This window comes from Labrus mixtus, chromosome 3 (assembly GCF_963584025.1).
Source record: "Labrus mixtus chromosome 3, fLabMix1.1, whole genome shotgun sequence".
NCBI classification, from domain to species: Eukaryota; Metazoa; Chordata; class Actinopteri; order Labriformes; family Labridae; genus Labrus; species Labrus mixtus.
The window spans coordinates 15,876,685-15,902,561 of NC_083614.1; the positions used below are offsets into that span (position 1 = coordinate 15,876,685).

A 25,877-nucleotide genomic window follows, 5' to 3' on the forward strand; every position below is an offset into this window, starting at 1 on the left:
TGGGCCTGTCTTGGAACAATAGCAGAGTGTTGCTGAGCTACACACAGTCCTGTGCGTGATTCAATAGACGAGAATAGGAGCCATGTTGTGACGGGTGTTTAATATTCCATATACATCCAGTGCCCATAATTCCCTGGTGGATGGTCCACAGAGGGACTTCCATACAGCAGATATCAGAGAGAGAGAGAGAGAAAGAGAGAGAGTGTGGTAGAGAGAGGCATGCTTTGTTTATATGACTTGATGTGCTACAGCTGCTTGTCTGCTACCAAAGGAGTCTACAATCCAAACAGACCGACTTTGTCTGTGTCTTTATACAAACTGTATATCTGTGTGTGTCTACCCACCCCCTACCCTCTCCCTACAATGTAAAACTACCAAAGAATTTAGTGGGTTAAACTAATCATTGATCATTAAGGTAATGTCAGTATCTCTAATTTCCTTTCTCCAGACCTCTTTTTACACTTTAGTGTGGCTACATTAAGCTTTCACAGAGCCCTCTTTTTGTTCAAATAAAAAGAGAGACAAGTATTGTCAAATTCATCCTCAGGGAAAGATAATTGCTGTCTGGATTTGTTGAGTGGCAACATTAGGGAGTGCAAAGGTTTAGCATGAGACAGAAGTCATAGAGTGGTCGTCAGGATGAATGGTTGGCACACCAAGTGATGGAATTTGAAACAGGAGAGCAGCAGAGTCCAACATAAGGTTAAGATAATAAAAGCACTCCCCTCAGAGCTCATATAAGATCATGGTTTCAGTTAAATGCTAATAAAGTAAACATATCTGTGCCTTAAGGAAGTTTTGACTTAAACATAACATCAATAAGCCTTTGTTCAACTTTGCTTGAACCGACTGGAGGTAAACAAATGAAGTTATTTCTCAAATACGTTCTCCACAAAAGGTTTTGCTTCTTGCAGAATGATGAAATATGCTTTGTTGTTGGGTTAATAAGAACTTTTACTTAATCACACTGTCATTCAGCAATCTGCTGCTGTAAATCTTTAGCATATTGACGTTAATGTAACAGTGTCAGTGTTGGGTTGCTTCGTCTTACCTGACCATGGTTCTGACTATCCACGGTCTTTGTCCGAGCGACGGCACAGCTTCATCCATCAGAGGATGGGTTTTAACAAAGTTGAGCATCTCATCAGGAAATGAGTTGGAGGAATTAAACCTGGATCCTTGAACAGCACAGCCCCCAGGTCTGGAGATGACAAGATTAAGAACATGTTTACCAGGTGGCTCAAAGGCAACGTATCAAACTCTTTTTTTTTTTGGAATACTTCAGGCGAGCGAGAGTAAAGATACATTCATTTAATTAAGCAGTCTAGACTGTCAGAGTGTCTCACATTCACACACAACAGGCTGATGTGATTTACCTCACTTTTGAAGTATTTGGCAAGTGATGCATAGTTGAATGAGGTCAAGAGATGCCTTTAGATTTGATGAGAACAAGTTTTATCCTTGTGAAAAATAAATTCTAAACTCCACATGACTTCTAATGTCCTGGAAACAGTTTTTAAAGGCTGCATTGTGAAACAATATATGTATATAAAACCAGCCCCTTTGCATCTTTTAACTAAAATTTAAAATTCAATTGTAAACCTATTGTTTATTGTATGGTATGTATTTCCTTTTACTATGAACCCTGCAATACACACATTATATAATTGTATTATATTGAATAAAACCCAGATGGTTCATTACGCAGTTTTGTTGTATGGTACCAATCTGAACACAGGCGCTTGAATTGATAACAGCCTATAGTACCTCGGCTTTGGGATGACTTCATCTGGAACTGGCGTCCAAATAGACTCCGGTGATTTCTGCTCCTTGAACCTCCCCTCAAACACCGAGGCCAGCTGCTCCATGTCGAAAGCGCACACGGCCGATCCTGGGATACTGAGGTGACAAAGAGGCGAGACTGAGTTGGATCGAGACTGTAAATGAATGAAACACTTTAAAACTCACTATCAGTGCCGTGTCAAGTGGGCTTAACTGTTTTCAAAACATCGTGAGAGAGTGACAAACGACGTAACAGAGAAAAGGTAGGTAATACCTCAACTGAAAAAACAGATTGTGAAATGTGAAAAAATGAAAGAAGTTAAAATATAGGGAATCAATTGTGAGTGTGAGAAAGAGACAGGCACCCAGGGGAGATGACAAATTGGATTTGGGCTGTTCATAGATTTGACATTGGATGCTTGAACACAAAGGAAATTGTTTCTGAGACAGAAAGAGAGACAGGATAGGATAGATGCTGTCACCTCCCTGAGCGACGAATAGATATGTAACGGATGCAACAGCTAGATTAGACCCCTGAAAAGATCTTGGCTGTAATCCCTGGATTATAAAACGGAATAGGAAATGAGTCATTGAATATGTTTCCTTTCTATTTGAAGGGGAGGAAGATTCTTGTTAAATCCTAAAACACATTCCGGTCTAAATGAAGGTGCACCTTGGAGGCTGTTTAACTACTCATGAACCCCGTGACGGGAATCAGAACATCTGCTCCGAGAAATGTCCACAGCCCACACACACACACGAACAAAAAGACAGTGAAAGGACAAAGACAGCAGACACTTTGCTACATTTCTGTGTTATGACTAAAGAGACATCTATAGAGACAAAAGAAAATAAAGGGAGCTGTATGTGGATGTGATAAGGAATGAGTTTTTAAACAAAATCCCATTCGTCCTGCTCTGAGACTCAACCCCCTGCTCTGAATGTGTCCTCATCAATGACTAATGGTGTGCGTGGTACGAGAGCTAGTGACTAAGTGCTAATACCTCAGTGATACGCACATTGAAGAAAAAAAACCTGAGAGACTGAGTCACCTGCAACCTGCTGCTCCATAAATCCCACACACACTCCATCTGTTTCCTGCCTTCTCTTTCTCTCTGCTCCTTTCTCACAAAATAAAAGTCCAACTGGTGATTTGATGGCTCGTCCCTGTCATTCTCCAGTAGAGTGCCCCTTTGAAAGTCACAGAAGGGTTTGTTTGGATAGGCTGGATTTTGGATGGGGGGGTGGGGTGGGGGGGGTTGCAGCAGGGAGCTGTGCGCTGCTGATGTGCTATTTGATCAGGTTACGCCGTCTCCCTCAGTTCTTATCATTCATAGGCAGGGATGTGACTCAACCTGGGCCAGTGTGGCGGAGCTACGGGCGTATCTGTTGACGATACGTGTCTCTTGAGGGCCGCAGGCACCAGATGTTACGTGCGACACGTGTGCCAGCTCTGCACTGGTGCCAGCTTGGCTTTCTCTACCTTCAAGCCACCTCTCCACGCCCTGTGCTGGCTCGCTCCGTCTCTCTCGCTGCAGGTTGTTGGGTTTGCATCGTGTTGAGCTGCATGTCGAACAGACGTAAGCCAAAGGCCTCAGGCTGTTTTTCTCTCTGAATTCTCTTAATTATTCTTATTTTCACTCTGTGGCTTTCTCTTGTGCTTGTTTTTTATTCAATATGTGTTATTTCTCGAGCACAAATTTTTCCTTTTCACTTATTTTTTTATTCTTCCTCAGGTTTGTGACCACTTTCCTTTGTTAATTTGTGCATGTCCCTGATACTGAGTCCATAGGCATTGGTCCTTTCTTCACTTGTTCTGGGGGGGGTTAAAGACTGTCCCGGCTAGATGCATGGGATGTCCCTACGAGAGGCCTGCTGTGGTGTCTGAAGTACTCCCTCACTGTTGAACAACTTCACCGAGAGCTTGAAATAACAGAAAAGCCACGGAGCCCTGATGCATCCAGGAGTAGATGAGGAAGAGGAGAGTTGGAGTAAAGGGAGGTTCGATGTGTATCCTTCAAACACGGGTTAATGATTATTTTAGAGCCCTGGATTGGCAAAACTAATCATAGATATAACATGAGACCTTGTGAGGTATGTCATCTATAAACCACAGGGGGGTTTTAAGGTCTGTTCAAATGTCTCTTGTGCTCTGAGTCCAAGTAAACAATTTGCAAACGATCCTTGTATTTCTTTTCTTGGACAGCTTTCATTATCTAAACACCTTTTTAAATGCTTATCGTTTGTCTGCAATTTACATCAAACTTCACATGGAGTCAGAGGGGGTTCAGTTGAACTTTGATAACCTTGGGAGATTAACATTTGGCCACCATAATAAACGTTACAACTAGCATGGCCTCATACTCAACTAACACGCTTAACTCATGTGAGGCCAAAATCTATATTGTTTTGGCTCAACTGGTGTTTTAGAAGATTTAAGAGTGCAGTGTGCACTTTGTTTTAAAGAGTTACATGAGAGGATAACAATCTATCTGATATATCTCTTTAATATAAAGTCTGAGCCATGATACAGTTAGCTTAGCTCAACTTTGCTTAGTGTTAAGACTGGAAGCAGAGGGACACAGATAGCTTTGTTCTTTACAAAAACTAAACACATCTGATCACGACTGTAGTTTATCTCCAGTGAACTGAACATGTTCAAAAACTGTAATGTACAATTAACTGCAGTTGAAAGTTGTAAAATAGAGCATTATTAAAGTGACAAATAACTGGCATAAAAGGGACAGAAATAAAGTGGTTTCAATCCTATCAGGTGGATCTTTGTTTTTGCATTTAAGTTATTAGTCCTCGATGTGAGTCGCAGAGTTTCAGGGTTTGGTGCTCAGACTGAATCTTTTCAACCTTTCAATTCTACATCTAGCTGAGATAACTTTTATGATTTGGCACAACAAAATACAACATTGATTGGTTGATTGATTTCTTTGAAAGGAGTAGTGACTCACTGAGGTGCTGCGTGGTGCTGTCAGTAAACCAGCAGAGACTTTGACTTAAAGTCGAGGTGCTCCTGCTGACAAATGACCAGTTTGCAATTTATAGAAAAATTGGCACAGATGCTTGAACTATTGTTAGTGCTACGATTGAAAAGTTTTATATAAACTCCTTCACCTCTGGCTTTGATTGCCTAGAGTCTAGACAATTAAACTTTCTCAACTTACAACTTTTATATTCCTTTTTAATATTATTCAGTATTCTCTTTTCCTCGGATTCGCTCTACCACCAGCCTCATACCTGACCTCCCTTTCTGTATTCAAGAAACCTCATTTTCATACTTTCCTTGACCTTTCAACACCAAATTCTCTTGGGTATTCTCTTATCTTCCTAACAGTGATTACCTTCCTCTGTAGCAACTGTGTGCTGTCCTTGTGACATGGCTCTACTGTCAACCTGTTCCGCACTTTTCCCATACGCCTTTCTCAAGCACTAGCTTGCTATCGTACCCCGCTGCCTTCTCTACTCGTGCAGGCCCGAGGGGGCTAGTTGAACATCTGTGTATCCTCCCATGTGTCACGCTTCCCCTGGCACAGAAAACCTGTTCTCCTCCTGCTCCTTGTCCTCCTCATTTCCCTTCCTATGCTGCGCTTTCCCAGAGGGACATCCCGCTGTCTGACCCTTTCACATCAGATTCTTTACAGACAAAACCAAACATGGACTCAGTGCTCTCAGGATGCACTAGATTTACTCGACTTTACATGGGATGTGTTCCTTTCATTCCTGCATGGCTCCATTAAGCCTAATGAGCCCACGTCAGTCTCCTCCAGCACGAAACGAAGACACTTTCAGCTGCCAAAACAATAACAAAGAAGTAATGAGAAATGATTGTTTTCAGCGCTAGCTCAATGTATTTTGGTGAAAGTAAGGCTTCCATTTGACATCTTGTTGCTTGTCTTTTGACATATACTCATTTATTTGAGTTGCAAAGTACTTTTCTCCCCTCTTCTTCTCCCCAATTGTATCTCGTTCTTTTTCTCTCTCTTTTTTTGCTGTTGAAATTTGCTGCTGCTCCGAACACGTCCCTGACCCCTTGAGCACCAAAAGCGTAAACGCAGGAGGTGCTCAGTGGGAAATCCAAGCTCTTCTCTCATCCCTCTCGAGAGGACGTGCCTAGGGCTTCAGAGGAGGATGCATAAAGTAAATGACAACCTGAGGCGATTTTCAACTTAAGAGGAAGAGGCTGAAGAGTCCCACAAATGCAGCATCATATCGCCTGTGGACTTGAGCACAGGAGGCGATGAGTAACTTTACAGTGAAGACTACAGGAGGGCCCAGGAAAACCTTGACTTATTTTCACTATTCCCAAACTACAGCCCCATGTATGCTGCACAGGGCCAAATGGCAGGCGAGAATTGCTATTCCTCCTACTGAAGGTCCTGCTTCACGTTGTTTTCACTGCACGCTGCCAGCCAAAGCAATTTGTCTGGCGAGCACTTAGCCAATGTGGCGCAGTGGGCCACGAGAGGCCAGTGGGAGCTTTTGCAGCTCACCTCACACATTCTCTCCTTCTCTTTGTGCTCATTTTACTCCATCACACATGTCCTTATCCACCTATCAAAAGCGTCCCTTTTTTCTCTCTTGGCTAGCAGTTATTTAAAAAAAAAAAAAAAAAGAACCCAGTGGCAGTTTACCCAGGCAGGGGTATGTGTTCAGCTGGTTCTCCTCTGTGGCTTGCTGTAAATGCTGTTATCTGGGAACCATTGCAAGTGTGTTTATGCACATGTGTGTTTGTGTATGAGAGTGGGCGTGGGTGTGTGTATTTGTGTGTGTGTGTGTGTGTTTGTGTGTGTGAGGCTTCAATCTATCCATGCAAGCGGTGGCCCCTTCTCACAGCATAGCTCTCCCAAACACACAGATAAGATGCAGCTGATGAAACAGTTTTTGATCTCAGAGGGCGAGGGATGCACATGTTGTTTATTTTTGACTTCCTCATGCCTGAGCTTCTCATCCGTCTATTCCCCTTTTGTACTCCTTCCTTACCATGCTCAACTTGTTCTCTCCTGTCTAGCGGGCCATTGTCCACCTTTTGTTCTTCCCCCTTTTTCTCTCTTATATCTAATAAGAAATTTGGACTGCTTTAGCTGCTTAATATTTCCTATATTAAAAAAAGATACAGTATTTTACACAGACCACTCACAGGTGGCAGTTATGCTGCTCTCTGTCTTTATGTGAGCTACAGAAATGATTCCATACCAGAGGTACATAGCAGGCAGTTGTATGTATTTGTATGTGTTTGCTTCAATGTGCTTGTACTATAGCAGATGCAGTAAATGCTATCAGGGCCATTCAGATAGGGTAAGATGAGTGGGCCAGAACAGAAAAATATGACACCCCACTGAATACTTTTTCATGATTCAAGCCACCTACACCGCAGCATAGTGTAGAAATACATTGTTCTGAAGATCTTAGTTTGTCCCTGTGCAACTTGAAGTACACATGGAGGCTGGAAACAACACTAAGCCTTATACAGTAGTTCTATTTCCCATTATTTTTCTTACTAAAATTGATACAAATTACAGAGAATAAGTGGATTAAGCCAACTGTTACAGAAACAGTGGTACAGTATTGTTTATTTCTTCTAAATTATTGAATCCCCATGGTCGTTTTCTCGGTCATTTACAGACTCAATGTCTCACTTTAGAAAATCATCCAGTTAAAAAATACATTTTCTATTATGTGAATTAAATGGATCTGATACTACAGTTATAGCTTATATGATTTATTTTTCAGTCACTTATCTTCTTCTTCTCTTTATTGGTGAATCCTCTCTTTTTCTTTCTTTGTTGTCTATGGCACTTTAAACGCCATCAGTGAGCAATAACCCCCAATTTACCAAATAGCATCCCTCCTCTCCTCTCACCTTTTTTCAATTTAATCTTGTCTTTCAACAAATCACCCTTTTGTCCTCAATGAAAGCATTCCATGTGTCTTAAATTACTCTGTACCCCCCTATGGTGACCTTTACACTTCCACACAGCCACTCTCATTTCTCTGGAGCTTTGCTTTTCCAGCTCCTTCTGACTTCATAGGAAAAAGGAACAGATGATGGTGGTCCCAGAAATTTTAAAGGTGAGCTGTGTGAGTGCTGCGTTACACTGGGTGTCTATCTCAGCCTCCAGATAAAGTATGTCAAGGCTTTTTCCAAAAGAAAAAAGCTCCTGGGATTGAAACCCCTTTTCTCCCCGTGAGGACATGGACTGATATCCCTCCACCTCTGTCTTCATAGTAATGAAAGTTTGCACACAGAAAAAGCTTCTTTGATGACACACAGGTTGAGTATTAACCTAGACTTGCAACCAGGGTTTGCACTTGGTAGCAGTTTTGCAAAAAAAGATTGTGGAACTATAATTAGCAGTAGTAGTAGTAATGACGACTTAGCTTTGCATACAGCTGGTAAAAACATGTGACTTCCTATGCTTTATGAGGACAGAAACATCCCTACTAATATTTAGGTTAACTCGTTTGCATTATCTTTGGTGTGAAGTCGAAGCTTGCTAAATAATTCAGAACAGGGCCAAGACAACGCTACTAGAGGGAGGGATAGAGAGAGAGATAAGGACAGGGAGAAAAGCAGCTGCAAACAGTTCTTTCTAAACAGACTTCAAATTATGATTAAATTATTCTTTTAGTTTAAAATGTTTAGCGCTGTACTACTTCTCTAGAAGTTGTAAAATTCACTAATAGCCCAATCCTGATTTTTTCATTATAGGCATACTATTTGTAGATCATGGCCAAGGCTGCTTGGATGCAAGGCTAAAAGAAATGCTAGTGTGCTTGCTCCAATTTTAGAATATCCAGCGGTATATTTATACCCTGAAGTGAAACTTCTTTTGATTCATGTGCTCCTGAACAACTTTCATAGGAATGTAGCAGACACCTCCTACTATGCTGTATGCAGTTCTTCATAGATGAAAGTGTGTGCAAATTAGTTAGTAAGAGAGCAGAAAGGTTGAATCGGTTTTAAGAGAAATGAGAGAATGGGGAAATATATAGTAGCAAAAAGTGGGTAAGAAATGAACAAATTGTTGAAATATTCTATCAAAAGGAACAAAAAAAGTGGATATCGGTAGCTAAGTGAATGATAGACATTTTGTATTTAGCCAAGTAAATTGGGAAAATGTGTTATAGCTTGTAAACAGATTAAAGCTGTTACTCATTCCACAGTCTCATTTCTTTCGGTACCTTCAGATCAGGGATTTTGTTAAGAAGAAGTTTACAACATTCCCTTCTCTAACCCCCATCAGCTGGTTAGAGGATTGTATCCGTGAAGGCCCTTCTGAGCATAATTCTATATCGCAAGTATATGACATCTTACTGTCGACAGCCTCGCCCAGCTTGAACCATCTAAAGTCAAAGTGGGAGGATGATTTTGGCGAAAGACTCTCAGAAGAAACCTGGAAATCAGCTGTTGCTGGGATCCACTCAGCCTCTATTTGTGTCAGACATAATGTTATTCAGTTTAAAATAATTCACAGACTTCACCTATCAAGGACCAGACTTGCCAAACTTTTTCCTGAAACTGACCCAACCTGTCAACGGTGTAACCGGGACCCAGCAACTCTTCTTCACACTTTCTGGTCATGCCCAGGGATGAGAACATTTTGGAATAGGTTTTTTGAGACATTTTCGTACATGTGTAATAAGGACATTGATCTGGTGCCGCAGTTGGCATGATATGTAGAACGTTGAAAGAAAAAAGGGATATTTGGGTGTTAGTTGTTAGTTGTTAGCATGTCTGTGTTTGTACCTGTTAGCCGGTGTGGAGAACACCCCCAAGATTATGTCCCTGCCGTGCATCCTGATGATGGGGCTGGTGGAGTGCAGCAGGTTAAAGTAGAAGTGGGAGTCACCGGGGACGGAGCAGTTCAGACGGGCCTTCAGGAACGACGTCCACTGCTTCTCCAGGACGCGCTGGGACCCGCCCTGATCCCGTTTACAAACCCGGGCCACACGTGACACGACCACCTGCGAGAATTAAGTCACAGAGATGTAGATGTAGGCGTGGAGAATCATTTTGGAAGATACATTTTGACACATGATGACAGGCCTGATTGTATGAGCTCACATATAACTCCAGGGATAAGCTTGGTGGTCGGAAAATCTTTTCAAAGCTTTGAGTTTTATCTTCGAGAAGTCTATCATAACAGTAAAAGCTTTTTCAGACTGCATTGTATTCTCTAAGATTTTAATGACAAAGAGTAATTTGCCTGCTACCTGGAATCCTGACTCCCTGCTTTGACAGCTCATTGTTTTTGAAGTTAAATTTCATATCAGTTATTCATGAAAATTTCAGTACAACTAAAACCTGCTTCTTTGAACACCCTTAACCACAAAATGGTAATACTGTGTAAGTATCCGTTTCCTCTTCCCCTGTAAACATGTCAAGGCCAGAGACTTTCTGCAATCTCTTCTACTTGAATATGAATTGCTAATGTATAGGAGAAACTTGTTTTGTAGTGCTGATTGTCATGTATCCTCCGATCTGGTTGATTTTTTAAAAAAAAAGAAGCCTTTCTCAGGTTAATACAGACACGAGTTGTTCGCTCAGACTGCGATTTGTCAGATTAGATATGCAGATAAACAAATATGAGGTTGAAAGGTCAGTGAAGCTGAGGGAAAAGACTTGTATTGACATTCAAATAATGCCAACAGAGTTATATTAGAGCAGCATGTTTTGCTTTCATGGTGATGCATTCAAACAACATATTCAGCTACAGTCCTTTAAAGGCACTCTGAATAGACCAGAAGCTCCTCTGTGTGAATACTAAGAGCTCAGAGGGGGAGAGAGGAGGAGAGAGTTTCATGATATCGGCTTCCATACCTTCTCCAAGTAATTGAACTCCATGGCTATCTCTCTAAAGAAGAAGTAGATGTGAGGTCCCCACTCCACAGAACTGACGAAATACGGCTCTATAGGAAGGGGTGGGGGAGAGAGAGAGAGATAGGGTTAAATGAAATATAGATGGATCATGAGAAAGCACATAGCAGACAGTGTCTACATTTGCCGATGTATCATTCACTCCCACGACACCGATGTAACATGAGGGCAGTGAGAACGAAGCACAGCCCATGTTTAATTTCATTACACGCTGAAAGGGGATTTCACACCAAACAATAAGCACATTATGACTCCCTGATGTTTCAGACAACTCGGTTTCACGCCATGCACTTTGGGCCATTACACCCAGGACCGGCTACAACCAATATTTGTTTCATTTTGACTGTTTGACCATCATGTAGATGTTCCAAACACTGTCGGGGAGCGGAAAGTTTGGCATTCCCATGTCCAGCGAACCGAACATTCAGCTGTCAGACTGCTGACTCAGCACTCGGCTTCTGACACATGTATTGATCCTGCTTGCTGCTAAGTGAGGCAGACACACACTCAAAACATCAGACAAAAACATAAACAGCAGACACGATGTTTACCAGAAGATGTACTTGAGAAAATTGCCGCTTGCGCCTACACTTTTGAAAACGTAAACAGATACACCTTAACAAGCATACGGGAACACACACACACACACACACACACACACACACACACACACACACACACACACATTTCTTTACCTCTGAACCACTTGGAGTCGTGCTTGACGGTGCGCAGAGCAGGACTGTCCCCAAGGCTCCGGTAGATCACCGCATCGATGGCAAGGAAGTCTGTCACTGTGGCTGTAAACAGATTCCCCTCTTAAACACACGCACAGACACACACACACACAAACACACACACACACACACACACACACACACACACACACACACAAACACACACACACACACACACAGAAAGAAACATTTGTGAGTTTGACAACCTGACAAAGAAACTGCACAACTTGGAACAAAAGTGCTACAGTGAATGAGGTTTAACTTTCACAGTCCTGCATCATAATTAGTTCGGACATAATTGCAACTTTGCACGCACACACAAAAAACACTTTCACCTCAAGCTCATATTAGGAAATGGGATGATTGCTGAACAGTAATGGCTCCCTACAGTTGCAGCCTCAGAAAAGTTGATTTGATTACAGTGAAGTGTTTACAGCTAATAAAATAAAACTGAGCGAACAAATAGAATGTTTAAATAACATTACTTCCTTTTGTTGAGCTCCCTTGTATTCAAGAGTGAAAAATAACTTAGAAGAAGAATGATATGTTCAGAAAAATATTCATCTCTGAGATTGTACCAAAACTAAACCTGTGACAGCACACAGTGAAGGAGCACCGAATGATCAAGGGGAAGGAGAGAAAGTAGAGACTCAGACTAAATGTGTCTTACCTGCAAACAGAGCAACATTGGCGTGTTTAGGATCATACGGGCATCTCGCCATTCCACTGACCGGGTCTGCTATCATCTCAAGAGTGTCTCCCTGTTACGGCACACACACAAATACACATGCACACACATTTTTGATTCATAAACACTTCAATCAGCAAACTCCAAACGATATGAATGAATCTACATCATCATTATGAAAAGAAACAACAAACAGAGGGCCAATTAGGGAGTGTTACTGTAAGTGCAAACTAATGACTCACTGGTGGCAATTAAACCCAGCATCAACAAGAGAGTCACAATCTCATGCATAAATAAAGCATACAAACTAAGACCAGTACACAAACATTAAGGGGTCCATACAACCACATTAAGTCACCAACAAGTTTGCATTTTTAATCTCATTTCTGCATGTCTCTCTGTTACACAAACATTTATAGCTGTATAGTTTTAGTCTCAGCCAGGGCTGAAATAATTCATAGTTGTAATTTTTATTAAAACTCAGATATAAATAAAACAGTAGCTAGCATCACTAACTAGTCCCCAGAGAAACAGACGGCCTATCAGGCAGAGACAGGTGTGTTGTAGAGTGTCATTAGCGGCTGACAGATAGTGGGCCAGGTACGTCTCCGTGTTCCACTGTTTCACTACGTTTGAAATGTGAGAGCCTGAAAATAACACTTATCTGAAAAAGCCTTTGATAGTGTGGAAGAATTTTTTTCCCCCTCTCACTTTTTCAAACCCAACCGCCTTCATCCCTCGTTTAATATTCCTGCAGAATGATGTGAAATCAGCCGAGCTGCAGATTAATATTTATGCGCAGGTTCTCCTCCACAAGTTTTGAAATCGTTACTGTAATTGAGCGAGGCAGGGATTGGTCGGGAAAGTGGAGCACGATCCGCTGGGTGAGTGAGTTTGATACGAACCCTTCAAGCTCTGACAGATAGATTTTGAAGAAAGTGGAACACATATAACTCAGTGTCTAATTTAGTGACTCAGGTCAGTCCGCACGTACACTTGTAGCTTGAACCCTGGCGTCTCTGTAATTCGGCCTCCAGCAGGGGAACTGCTTTGGATTTCTTAAAGGAAATCTAACCGGGCAAACAAGTCACGTCTGCATCCTTATTCCTCCACTTCCTCTTCTCCTCTCTTTGTTTTCTTCTTGATTATCTGTCTCTGACTCTCATTGATAACAAGCTCCGCAGACCACAAAGTTTGCAAGTCGAGAAATAACAACTGTTATATCTCAGAAGAACAAGGAGCTGGAACAACTTGGATAAATAAGTCCTGGGGAGGAAGTCAACACCGCCTGCAGTGCTGAACAAACAATGCTAATCAAGCCCTACGTTTTCATCTAAACAGGCATACTTATGTAACGCCTTTGTTTGGGACTAATGGTTTCTCCATTCTTCACTGTTGTTTAATCAATCTGGCTTCATAATGACATTATGACGCAGGTTGTACGAGGTACAGCTTAGGTACTTACCGTATAGTTGGCACATAGCGGGTTAAAGGCGTTCGTCCCGCACACAAACAAGCCGCCTTGCCTGCTGAGCAGCACCTTCATGAAATTTCGACACTCATCCTGCAGGAGAGAGAGAGAGAGAGAGAGAGAGAGAGAGAGAGAAATATAGAGACAGGAGAGCTTAATATGCAAAGAGGGTGAAACTGAAAAGTAGAAGGTAAAATGATGGAACGAGTAAAGAAAGAACTTTTCAGAGACTGATTATACAAACCACACTGAGAAATGAAGCTTATTCAGTTGCCTGATGTGTTGAATTATCACACCATTAACACTGTCAATCACATCGATACAGTCCAAATGTAGCCTGCAGAGACTTTAAGTGTTTTCGCCTATAAACACACACACACACACACACACACACACACACACACACACACACACACACACACACACACACACACACACACACGGCACACACACACAAACACACACACACACACACACACACACACACACACACACACAAACACACACAGCAGTGGACTGACAGACGATAATTCAAACCAGCTCCAGGACTTTAAAACAAGCAGCAGATTCAAGGCTAATTTCTACACTGCCAGGCGTCAAACTGCATAAAACTCTGCTTAATTACTGAATAAACCAAAGTCACACTTTCATTCTTGCGTGCACATTCTTTGAAATGAAAATTTGTGTTAGCACCACATGACTTAATAGGTCCCCCCCCCGAGCCAAAATGTTAGAAATGTTGGTGTAGTGAAACTGAGAAAAATGACTTCCAAGTTAATGTCCTGCCGAGACAAAAGTAAAGTGTGTCAGTATGTTTATAGTAGAAATGAATAAACACATATGATAAACACTTTACTGGGTTAATCACACAATGCTACAGCTATAGCAGTACTTCCATTACTTAAACTAAACTATTTAAACCCTTTGGATATTTTTTAAGCTATCCATTTCACTGTTAATCTCGTTGTTCTGACTAACTATCTGACCTGGGAATAAATTATTTTTAGCTCTCAATTTCATATTAATTTAGGGAACATTATGAGTCCAGGTCCCCAGGTTACAAGAAGGAATCAATTTAAGCTAAGAAAAAAAAAATCTGCTGCTTTACTACCTCAGTAAATATTTTTCTAGAGAGTTAATGGCCCCAAACCCTGGTTCCAAGTCTTCTTGATTACAGCATGGTGTTTTTACAGAACATTTTGGTCCTATTTAGAGTCAAATTACCAATAAAGCAGGTTATGGTTTTGGGCATGGGTACCCATGATTAACAAGTCGCTACCATGGGAAGTCTATCAACAAGGATCAAGGTGCATGAAACTCACAATGTCGCCTAACTTTGGTCACTTCTTCATCTTTGGTGCAAAAACACCAACATAGTAATAGCCAAAGTTCAGAATTCAGAATTCAAAGTTTCAAAAGTGCAATTCACAAACAAGTTGGTGATGTCACAGTGTTTACTCCCCTTTGTAAACGAGAGAGTGGAGATTGATATACGGGAAAAGAGCCAAAGGCCAGACTTGAACCCGTCTGCAGGAATGTAGCCTCCATACATGGGTCGCGACCTAACCGCAAGGCCATCTGCGCCCCAACATAGTTTATATTTAAGAAAAATAAACAACATGATAATAAATAGGCTGATCTGTGTGTCCAGGGGTTCCTATGTTTTAGTGCTTATAAATAAATAAATATATATAAATAAATAAATTCATAAATTAATATCATGGCCTTTGACTTCAAATGTCAGAAAGTACAGACTGCAGTTTGTGCGTGCGTGTGTGTGATTATGTGTTTCAAGAGTGAATGCTTATGTACACTGGTAAGTAGCCACCATCATCACCCCTCCCCAATTACTAGTGTTCAGTGGGTCCAGCTGCCACACACACACACACTCACTTGCTCACATGCATGTGCACACGCACACACACACACATCCCAACACCAGATGGGGTCTACTTCAAGACCACCATCCAGACCAATGTCATCAGATTCAGAAGTATTTCTGGAACGATGGTGGTAATAGTAGATTTATCAAATGACAGTCCGTGACTTTGAGTGAGTGTACGTGTGTGTGTGTGTGTGTGTGTTTAAGTGTGTAAGTGTGAAAGTGTGAAAGAGATCAAAGGCAATGCAGTGATATGAGAGGCGAGTGAGTGTTATTCCAGATGCTCCACCCTACACCCTTCTACCTCTCCACCTTCCTACTTACTCCTGGAAGGGTTCTAGGTTTTGGGGAAAAAAGAAGTATGTTTTTTTCTACGTTACAGTGAGAAGTGTGTGTGTAAGGGTGCAGGGGGTGTGTCAAGTGTGAGGTTTAATGGCACAGCACTGTGTGACAATTTGAGGTGACACAAATGTATGTGTGTTATTCCCGCACACATACAGCATGTGTTCATGTTGCCTGACACGTACATTATATCTGTGTGTATCTGTATATGGCAGCACAGATGCATGCTTGTGTGTGAGAATCATTTGCATGCTGTTTGTCGGTGGGGCTACATTCTGTCAGCTTGGTCAGAGCTGTAATCACAAAGCCTGATGAAGCACCCTTAATAACAACCCAGCGCTGCTGCCAGCGTCTCAGAGAGAGGAGCCAAACCCCTGCACCAATGTACTCATTTGGCAGAGCTTGTACACATAAAATGAAACATTTCATGACTACAAGATGAAAACAAGGGTGAGATCATACATAACATTTCCGCCATTGAGTATTGATTTTAGTTTGGACTTAAAAATACATCATAAAATCCTTCCCCTGCTGCAAACATGCTTTTCATTAACCCAGTTTCATCGTTTTTTGCCGAGCAATTTGGCACTTCCAGGTCTTTTCTATATTTAAAGCACAATTCAGTCAGCAGGATTAGGGTTTTCCATATTTAAAAAAAGTAAACCAATTACAAAGGATCAAGCACTAAAACATGGAATAAAACAATGCGATGTAAATCAAAATGCTGTACATCTTGATTCTGCTTTTTTTCCTCCCCCATGCCCCCCTCCCTCTTTTCTCTGCTCCCTCGCTCTCTGGGCAGACTCCAGACAAAACGCCACCTGTGCTGGCTGGCAAGCCTTCCCCAGACCCAGACGACAGCAGCCCACCTCCTCCTCCCTCCTTCATCCTGCTCCTCTCGCTGACAGTGGCAGAGCTGCGTGGGCTCTGAAATATGTATCTGCAGCATAGATGAGCTACACAGAAGCACACGTCTGAGTGCAATATGGACACATTTGTGAATGGAGGAATGGTGATTTAATAAAGAAGAATGAGATGGAGTGTGATTAGATGTATCAATCTTGTGCATACATACATACACCCTAAGTGTGTGCATTTGTTTGTGTTGGAGTGTGCATAATGGGTGTGGGTGAAAGTTTCATATTTGCATGTACATTCATCTAAAGGGGACAAAATCCAATTGCACAGTGTTTTTGAACATATATTTGGGTAACCTGAGTGTCTACCAACCCACAAAATGTGAAATAAATCTATCCAGTCCTTTCTTTGTGGTCTGCATAAGTCTTACAACACAGAGAAAAATGCTCCGTTTAAAATTTGCTCAACTTGTGACATCACAAGTGGGATTCTGGTAAAAAAAAAAAAATCCCCTCCCCTCCCCTGATATCTCCACCCATGGACTCCTACCCCAGCCTAGAACAAAACTTTTGCGCAAGTCTGCCATTTTTATTCTCGGTACAGAGGAGTGATGTCTACCGGGACAACTCATTGCATTTAAAGAGACACACACACCAAAACGGAGCGTTCTGAGAGAGCTGGTTTATACAGGGTCACAAACCTCCTCTGGTGCTTGATTCATGTTGTATTTTGAACAAAGCACAGCACAGATGTTTCATTTAGACCACAGGGGACTGTTTGAAGAGGTGGAAAAAGGGTATAATATGTCCTCTTTAAAGTCGACACAGTGCAGACAGCATGTTTTAATCAGTGTCTTGATCTTAATACGGATGATAGCCAAGCTTTTACTCCTCTGCAGATGTTGACAGAGCTATGACGTCCATCATCACTTGGACATGCTGCACTGACATTTATTTTCCTAAGACAAGAAAACAGATCCAAATAGAAATACATTTCAAGTGATCACCACAAGCAGTCAAAGTTCTCCTGTTGCTACAACACATCTGCTCAAAACAACCTGCAGCAGTCAGACACCATTAAAGCTGAGGGGGCTCCACCTTCTGCATCTGCTTTCCATCTTTTTGTCTGAAACTCAACCTTTAGTCAGAAATGATAAACAACCTTTTCATTTGGCCTCAGAATGGGCTTAATGTTTCTTTTAATGATTCTTTACAAGCCAAAAACATTTTTAAAAAAACATGGGTTTTACCTGCGGCTATAATTAGTATTCCCATGCTAGGTAGAACCGAAATGCAAAACAGGCTCAGAAGTCGTAAAACCTTCTGCTCGTTTCTCTGCTTTAAGAGCCAACAAGGCCTTTTTCTGACTCACATAAAATAAAGAAGTTATCGCGATGACCCGCTTAAGTAGTGATTGTACAATAGAAACCATCTAAGGCAGTACATCTGAGGATGTATTTAGCAAGCTGCTCCTCTAAATCTCCAAAGTTTCCATTACATGCCTGGCTAGTCCCCTGATGTTCGCGACCAGGGAGAAGAGAGCTTTTGCACTGCCAAGAGCCGCCATTGAGCCAGAAACTCTCCCACACAAACACAAACTGCATACACTACTCACACACACTCAAAGCTTTGGCGAGCCCTCGTCTTCACTCATTAACAGCAGGCTTGTCATTTCCAGAAAAACCCCTGACTCACAATTTTGACTGAAAACAGCGACTCTCCATGACAGCAAAAAATGTATGTGTGTATGTGTGTGTGTGTTTGTGTGCGTGTGCATGTGGGCGGAGGATAAATTAACACTGGTACCAAATTAGCAGCAATGTGCTGATCTGAGTGCTGCGGTCTTACTCAGCATGTTAAAGCTAATCCGCGGCCCTCTGCGACACTTCATCCCTGTTTGATGGTAATTTTGACTGAGCACACCACAGGCCACAAACAAACAGCAGACACCAGAGGGAGAGAAAGCAAGATAATGGAGATAAGAGGAATTATTAAAGACACAAGAGTAAGAGAGACACAAAAGGAGAGAGTGAAGAAAATAGAGAGAGAAAAGAAGAAACAGAAAAACTGAGGGTTTTTCCAGGTAAGTCAACCATGTGGCAGCCTCGGCTGTAGAGCTGACCTGCAGCAGGACCTACAGATCGTGGGGTCAGCTGATCTGCACTCGATTGTGGAAAGACACTGAAAACACACACACACACACACACCACCAACACCGGTCAAACATACTCTAACCACAACACTTAACCTGTATCACCCCTGAACATCTCTCTGACTGACATCGGGCGAAGAAAACAGTAGCAAATGGTCATATGGTGACTATCACCATTTCACCGTGTAATACTGCCTGTAAGAACACTGAGTTTTAGGGGAAAGAACGAAAGAACACAGAACAAAGGGTATAGCATAACATTATAAAGCATGTCATCATTAAGGACTTTTTTTTTCTAATCAAATCTTTATAATGACATTTACTAGGTGATTTATCAAGCAACTACACAAGGAGATATCATTAAAAGCTGTAAATCCCCAAGGTCCAAGCGCCCAGTAAATCACAGCACAACAAGGAATAAATCAATACAGAGCCAATACGGTCTAAATCACTTTAACTAATATAACCATCGCTGTATTAAAACACACACTTAAAAAAAAACACATTTTTACATGATTTATTTTGTTACCTATTAAGTCATCATTATTTAATTGTTTATATTTTTAAGAGCAAATTCATGTCTTCAATTTGTATTTTTAAGTTAAACACAACCTATTTTTATCTATGTAAGGGATTATGATGCTGCAATATTGCACATATCTGTTATATTTTCATGTATTACCTATTCAGCTGGTGGTAACACATAGATAAGCAGAACTTAACTATTTTTAGCACAATTAAAGCAATTTAAATTGTAAATCAATTGATTATTATGCACCAACCAAGACACTATTTATAACTTCACATGATCTTATATTATTTGATTTAAGTTAACGTACTATTTAGGTACAAAGCAACAATAAAATAACCAACCTATTTCCTGACAGTATTCAGAGGTTGTTTCAATTCATGAATCTTTATTTCTCTTTTGTTTCTGTTATGTTCTTCTGCTACTAAAATTTTGGTGGTGGAGGAGATTTGTTTATATGAACAGAAATCTCCAAACTATAGCAAAGACTTCAAGAAAGAAACAATAAACAACTCCATTCAAACTGGTATGTGGTACTGGTGAGATTAACAAAAGGACCTTGAGTACAAGAACTGAAAGTGACTCCATATGTGGCGTTTTAAAAGTGATTGATTTATGAGCCAAAAAATGTCTCTGAAACTGAATCTTCTGCCCGTCCAACAAGATAAAGCCTTCAGGCTGGACGCCTGAAAACCCAGAGCTCCTCTGAGAGCACGATCAACGCAATATTGATCAAACAATCTCACTAAGTGCTGCTTATAGTGATGCCCAACCGCTCTTTAAAAGCGCTCTATATGGAATTGCCTTTGTTTGCATGTTCATGCCACACTGCTATGGGCAGATGTGTTGGCATGGAGCCACCTCAGGGGAGCGTCTCAGTCTCTTATCTCCTGCTCCCCTTTGTTTTCATATGAGGAAAAGGGAGGGAAGGGGAAGGGGACGGAATGACAAAGAAAGATGAAAAGGGCAAATACAAGAGAGATACAAAAAAAAGCGAGGGGAAATCAAAAGGCAAAGGAGAATAGGACAGGAATATGAAGGGTGAGTGACACCCAGGCCAACTGTTGCATTGAGCTACAATCGTTCGGTCAACACAGGAGAAGGAAAAAGGGGAAAGAATTGGGATATTGAATTTTCAGCGTAATTAGGGAGAATACTATGTCCTTTGTGATCAACCAGGCAGAAACATTTAATTACAAAACCAATTACGAGGTGGTGGATGTGTCACATCTGACACAACCGCTCCCCGAGCAGAACAGAACATTTCCAGGAGGTGAAGTGAAGGGGAGAGAGGGAGCTGGAGGCAAATATAAAATGACTGCATGACAGATGTGTTAGTGCTGATTTTCACCTTTAATTGTGTTCATGTATGTGTGGGAGAGCAAAGCAAAGCAGAGACAAACACTCCTTAAACATGAATATGTATGAACATACACTAAATGAAATGCATATGAGGGTTGATAATTCCACCTCCAGTATATATATATATATATGAAAGAACCTCCACGTTGTGTGTATGTGTGCAATATTCATTCAGCTCAACATCCAACATGACGAAAACAACAGCAAAAGGTAAGAAAAATAACACCCGAGCTATCTGCTGCATTTATAAACAAAAGCCCTGCGGCAAAAGCTGTAGCCAGACAATGCCATTGAAATATTTATATAAAAGGTGTAATTTTGGTTTTCATAACAGGATCATAGCTAAAGATACTTTTTTAACAAAGGAAAGGTGCAGGGGTACATGGGATATATAGTTCCTGACCATAGTTCCCAAGGTTTGTCATTTAAATGAACAACTAATTATTCCACATGGTCATCATGTGCACCTTTACATATTGATTCAGAAGGCTTCATTAGATGCCAATAGTGATCAGGTTTTAAATATAATTTCTGAGTTTCACATGAGCCCACGTTGTTCTATTAACGGCTTTTCTTTGAGTGGAGTTTGCATGTTTTCTTCAGGTAGTCCGGCTTCCTCCCACAGTCCAATGAAATGCTTGATAGATTCATTGCTGACTGTTAATTGCAAGTAGATGTGACTGGGAGATGAAATGGATGTTTGTCTCTATTTGTGAATGACTTGTGATCTGTCCAGTGTGTACCCCACCTCTTACACATTAACAGCTGGGATCAGCTGCAGCACCATGTGACCTCAAACAGGAGGAGTGGTAGAGATAATGGCTGTTTTCTTATTTGAATTTCCATTGAATGTACTGTACCATACAACAGGGTAACTGCTGTGTCATTATCTTGCTGTACCTTAAAGGCACCCTGTGGTATTTCTGACAAACAGTGGTATGGAGTGATGTTGTGATTAGTGGGCCCCTGATCTTTAATCTCATGAACATACTCAAATCAGGTTCAAGGTTTATGGAAACATGTGTTAAATGAACAAAAGTAAGGGTATTGAAGAAAGAGTTAATATGGATTAAAAGTGAATCTTGCTTGGATGTGGACAGGTTATTTTGTAAAATTGCAGTTTTGCTTAATACTGTCTCAGGGAGGTGTTCCAAAATGACTGTGCTCTAATTTCTAAGGCGTTTATTTGTGTTGTTTTACAGGATGTATGCCAGATGTCAGTTCCAATGCTTTCTCACTTCTTCAGCATCTGGAATGAAAATAATTGTCTTTTAAGTCAAATTTTTGTAAAAAGAAAAGGACTGAATATTGGCATTCAGAAAACCATATTTGTTGTACCCTATAGTGGCCTGGGTGTGTGAATGTAGTGTGTGTGTGTGTGTGTGTGTGTGTGTGTGTGTGTGTGTGTGTGTGTGTGTGTGTGTGACTAAACTTGCTTATATGTTTGTGCATTTGCACACACTGCACATCCATTCATTTGAGCCCAGAGAGCTGACTGAAAGGACCTGGCAGTGTTCTTATCTCCCTCACATTGCCGTGTGACTCACAGCCTCACCAGGCAGCACAGTCATTAGGGGCAAGAAGACCTTTCATATCTCTGTCAGCCCCGCAGCTCTCCTCAGGGCCGGCCAACAGGGACCAGCCCACTCCCCCCTTTCTCCTCTCCTCCCCCCTCCAGTCCTCTCCTCTCATTTCCTCTCCTCAACCGCCCTGTCTTTCCCATACTTCTCCTCTTCTTTATACATCTTCCCTCCTCTTCACTCTCACATCATTTTGTGCCTCCTCCTCCTCCCCTCGGCCTACCTTTATTGTCGCTGTCCCTCTATTCTCCATTGTGTTTCTGTCTGGCAGTGTCTCACACACATTTCATGTCAGGTGTTCTCCCACTGTGTTAAATAAGTCTTTTTTTTCCCTCAGCCTTGAGGGGACAGAACCTATGTTTCCCTCACACACACATAGACACTCAATACGTGCTGTTTGTGTGTGGCAGACAGCAGCTGGATGTGTGTCTTAGAGATATCGGAGGTATTCAGGCGTGGGCTGCCGCTGGCTGCTGGGACGTTTCACCCCATCTCTTCCTCGCAGTCTTGGTTTCCAAACGCCCACCTGCATTTTCTGAGTGCAAAAACTGCATTCCTATCTCATGAAGGTGGGACAAGTGGTGTAAAGCGAGGAGTGGCTGTATTCTTCTGATCAATGTCTGTGTGAGTTTTTGTGATTGGTTAGATGAGCTGGCACAATGAGATAATACATGGGCAAACACCCCCTCTTTGTTTTGCTGTGCCAGCAGGCATGACAGTCAGATGACTGGCACAATGAAACCAAGGCTCCAGACGGGGAAACATATGCAGTCCTACTGTTATTCACCTGTATACAATATCTGCCTGAAATATTTGAGAAAAAGTGCATAAGCTGATGGATTGAGACAAAAATGGGTCTGTGGTGTTGGCCTTTGCGCATAAAATCTTGTCACGTAAACTTCTCTGAAGAGAAACTTTGAAAATAAATTCAGTAAGAAAGTGAAAAAAAAAGAGAAATTGAAAATGTAATGCTGAAATAAATTGAAAAAGCAGAGATTTAAGATTGTTTTATTACTGCAAAAATAATTTATAAGGTAGATATGCTTTAAAATATGAAATAGATCAAGAAATGTAACTGCTGGTCTCAGTTGCTTAAAGGGACAAACCTGAAGTTAATTTGATCAGAACAGTTGCAGTAAATCTCTTGACACCTCTGCTCTCAGTTTTGGTTTTACCGCTAGCAGTAAAGCTGTTTAAAGCTCATACTTGGAGTATTTTGTTGTTTATGAAACAAACTGAAAATAATACTGATGTCTCTATATGACCTACAAAAGCACAAGAGACAATCAACGACAAGGCTGATTATTTCTCTTTGAATATTTTAAATGTCTGTTGTTGTTGTTGCTGCTGCAGGACTGCTGCTTAAACAGCCTTTGTTTACAATGATTAACAGTGAGGAATACTTTGAGATTGAGATTGTCAGAAAAAACTACTTAAACAGATATAGGACAAATACAAACTATGCAAAGAGATAACAGGCCCTGCTTGTCCCCTGTCCGCAGGCTGCACAAAAAAAAAACACAGACTGAAAGTTCCTCGCAGGAGGTTTAATCTCAGCGCCTAAATGCGGTTATTGAAGTAAAAAAACTTAAAATAGTTGACTGTACACAGCCTTTCTACCTGCAGAAAGGCTCGGTTAAAGTCTTGCTGTTAGTGTAGTTGAGCATCTAGGACCTTAAGAATAAAAAAATGACTTGAGGAGAAGGTGGAGTTTTTTGGTTTTTACATCATTTAGGTATAATGTCAATGTAGTATTCCAATGTAGTTTAATTTCCCCCTTGTTGTCAAAAAATTGACCTAATTTCAAGAGCAAATTATTCAAGAATGTACTTATATGCAAGAGCCAAAGAAAGAGACAGAAAATATGTCAGTTCTAAAAAAGAAAGAGAAGATAAAGAAACAGACACATGGTCTCACCTCATGCTTGCCCTTCATCCTGCAGATCCTGATGTCATTCTTGTTGGACTCCCACGTTCTCTTCTGTACACGAAAAACACATGTACACTGCTGCTTAGCTACATTTGCATTCCTCTGTAGTACAAAATTACAATTTACAGCCTGCTGACATTTAATACGTGCAGCTAAAGGGTGAATTTAATGATTTAGTGGTGAGTCCGAAAGGCGCTCACCTTGCTGTAGAACATCTCATCTCCTGCTACGATGTCCAACTCCACACGGAAAAGGTCGTCCCTGAGAGAGAGAGAGAGAGAGAGAGAGAGATACGGTAAGAGCAGTAAGAGCATTCATCCGATGCTTGAGAAAGCACTAAACAAACCATGTATACCAGTTACACAGCAGATCAAATATTGCTAGCTCAGAACAGTGCGTGTCTATTGCAATTCTTCTTTTGGATGAAATCCAGGCCACACATTCAATTCAAACTTGGAGTATGAATATTACCACTTTGTATTGACTCTGTGGGGTTTAACTACTAAATAATTCTGAACATGCAGCTATGTAATGCATACATATTAGCGGAATCTACTCATTTGAGGCTGATCAGACCCTCAGAGATAAGGGAACAGCTTTACAATGTCATCCCTTGCTCCAAGTATATATATGAGAAATGGTACCCGACTGCATAATGCGGGCTCATATTTCCCCTTCGTCTCCGCTCATTAAACTTGACTTGCTGCATCGAATTTACTCCACAGCCCAGAATTCAGCTTATCGTTCTTATTCAAAAGAGTGAAATTGAATTAATGGATGACTTAATCAAGTAGTTACACTGATGCTTGCACACCCCCACGTTGTGCCCACATGCGGTCTGAAACGGCATGCATGTATTCATGATACACACACTGCTTTCTCACACTCTTAATTTGCTGGTAATTCTGCAGTAACCTTGGATGTGGCTGTGAAAAATGCTAACAAAATGAGAGTGGAGCTAGGCAGCTAAAAGCTGACGTTTGCATATTGATCAAGGCCTCTGTATCAGCCGGGATGGATCTGGATTTTCTACGCAGGGGACGAGGCTTTGAGTGGACTAATCTGTAAATCTGCCATAGCTGTGTTATTGCAGTAGTATCGATCCCATCTCTGATCCGGCTCTGCCTCCCATCTATACTGCATGTTCTGCTGGTTCCATCAATTCTGCATCCATGTACAAGAGCCTGAGTGAGTGTATCAATGTGTGTTTGCATCTTGGTTTTTTTTTTCTTCCTGAAACAAAGACGTATGAAAATGTGTATATGATGAGAGCACCGGTAGGCCATCAGGTTACTCTACTGAATAATTAATCCTCTTTCCTTTTGGCGTGTTAAAAGATCCACACTTTGGTCAACCTTGTTAAACAGGAAAAAGACTAACGGGCAAAGAAGTGCAAAATCACTAAACACTTGCACACTGTGTCCCTGCTTAATAGGTCAGAGTTTAAGCGTCCTCCAAACAGTGGAGTGGGCCCGAGTGTGAGGCGTAATCTCATCCATGATGCACCAGTGTTGTTCTCGGCATTAACATAATGAATATAGCACCAAGCCTTCTAGTCAGAGTGGCTCCCATCCAGGACTGCTGCCTCTGATAGTGCAGAGGAGGGGGAATGATTTATGCAGCTGCTTGTGTTGCTCCAGCCCTTCTCTTGCCTTACAGGATGTTTGAGTGATGCGAAA

General features: G+C 41.4%; 1 protein-coding gene across 2 annotated transcripts in view; it reads right to left on the bottom strand.

The window, feature by feature from the left end:
* The window catches only part of sema6bb (sema domain, transmembrane domain (TM), and cytoplasmic domain, (semaphorin) 6Bb), a 121,927-nt gene that overhangs the window by 35,259 nt on the left and 60,791 nt on the right, over nucleotides 1-25,877 (bottom strand). For both annotated transcript variants that reach the window (XM_061033280.1, XM_061033281.1), the window contains exons 4-12: nucleotides 24,399-24,459; nucleotides 24,187-24,249; nucleotides 13,560-13,658; nucleotides 12,077-12,167; nucleotides 11,368-11,487; nucleotides 10,616-10,704; nucleotides 9,542-9,759; nucleotides 1,768-1,899; nucleotides 1,052-1,201 (exon numbers count right to left, since the gene is read on the bottom strand). In XM_061033280.1, the coding sequence (XP_060889263.1) occupies nucleotides 1,052-1,201; nucleotides 1,768-1,899; nucleotides 9,542-9,759; nucleotides 10,616-10,704; nucleotides 11,368-11,487; nucleotides 12,077-12,167; nucleotides 13,560-13,658; nucleotides 24,187-24,249; nucleotides 24,399-24,459 (1,023 nt within the window). The remainder of the gene's footprint in view (nucleotides 1-1,051; nucleotides 1,202-1,767; nucleotides 1,900-9,541; nucleotides 9,760-10,615; nucleotides 10,705-11,367; nucleotides 11,488-12,076; nucleotides 12,168-13,559; nucleotides 13,659-24,186; nucleotides 24,250-24,398; nucleotides 24,460-25,877) is intronic.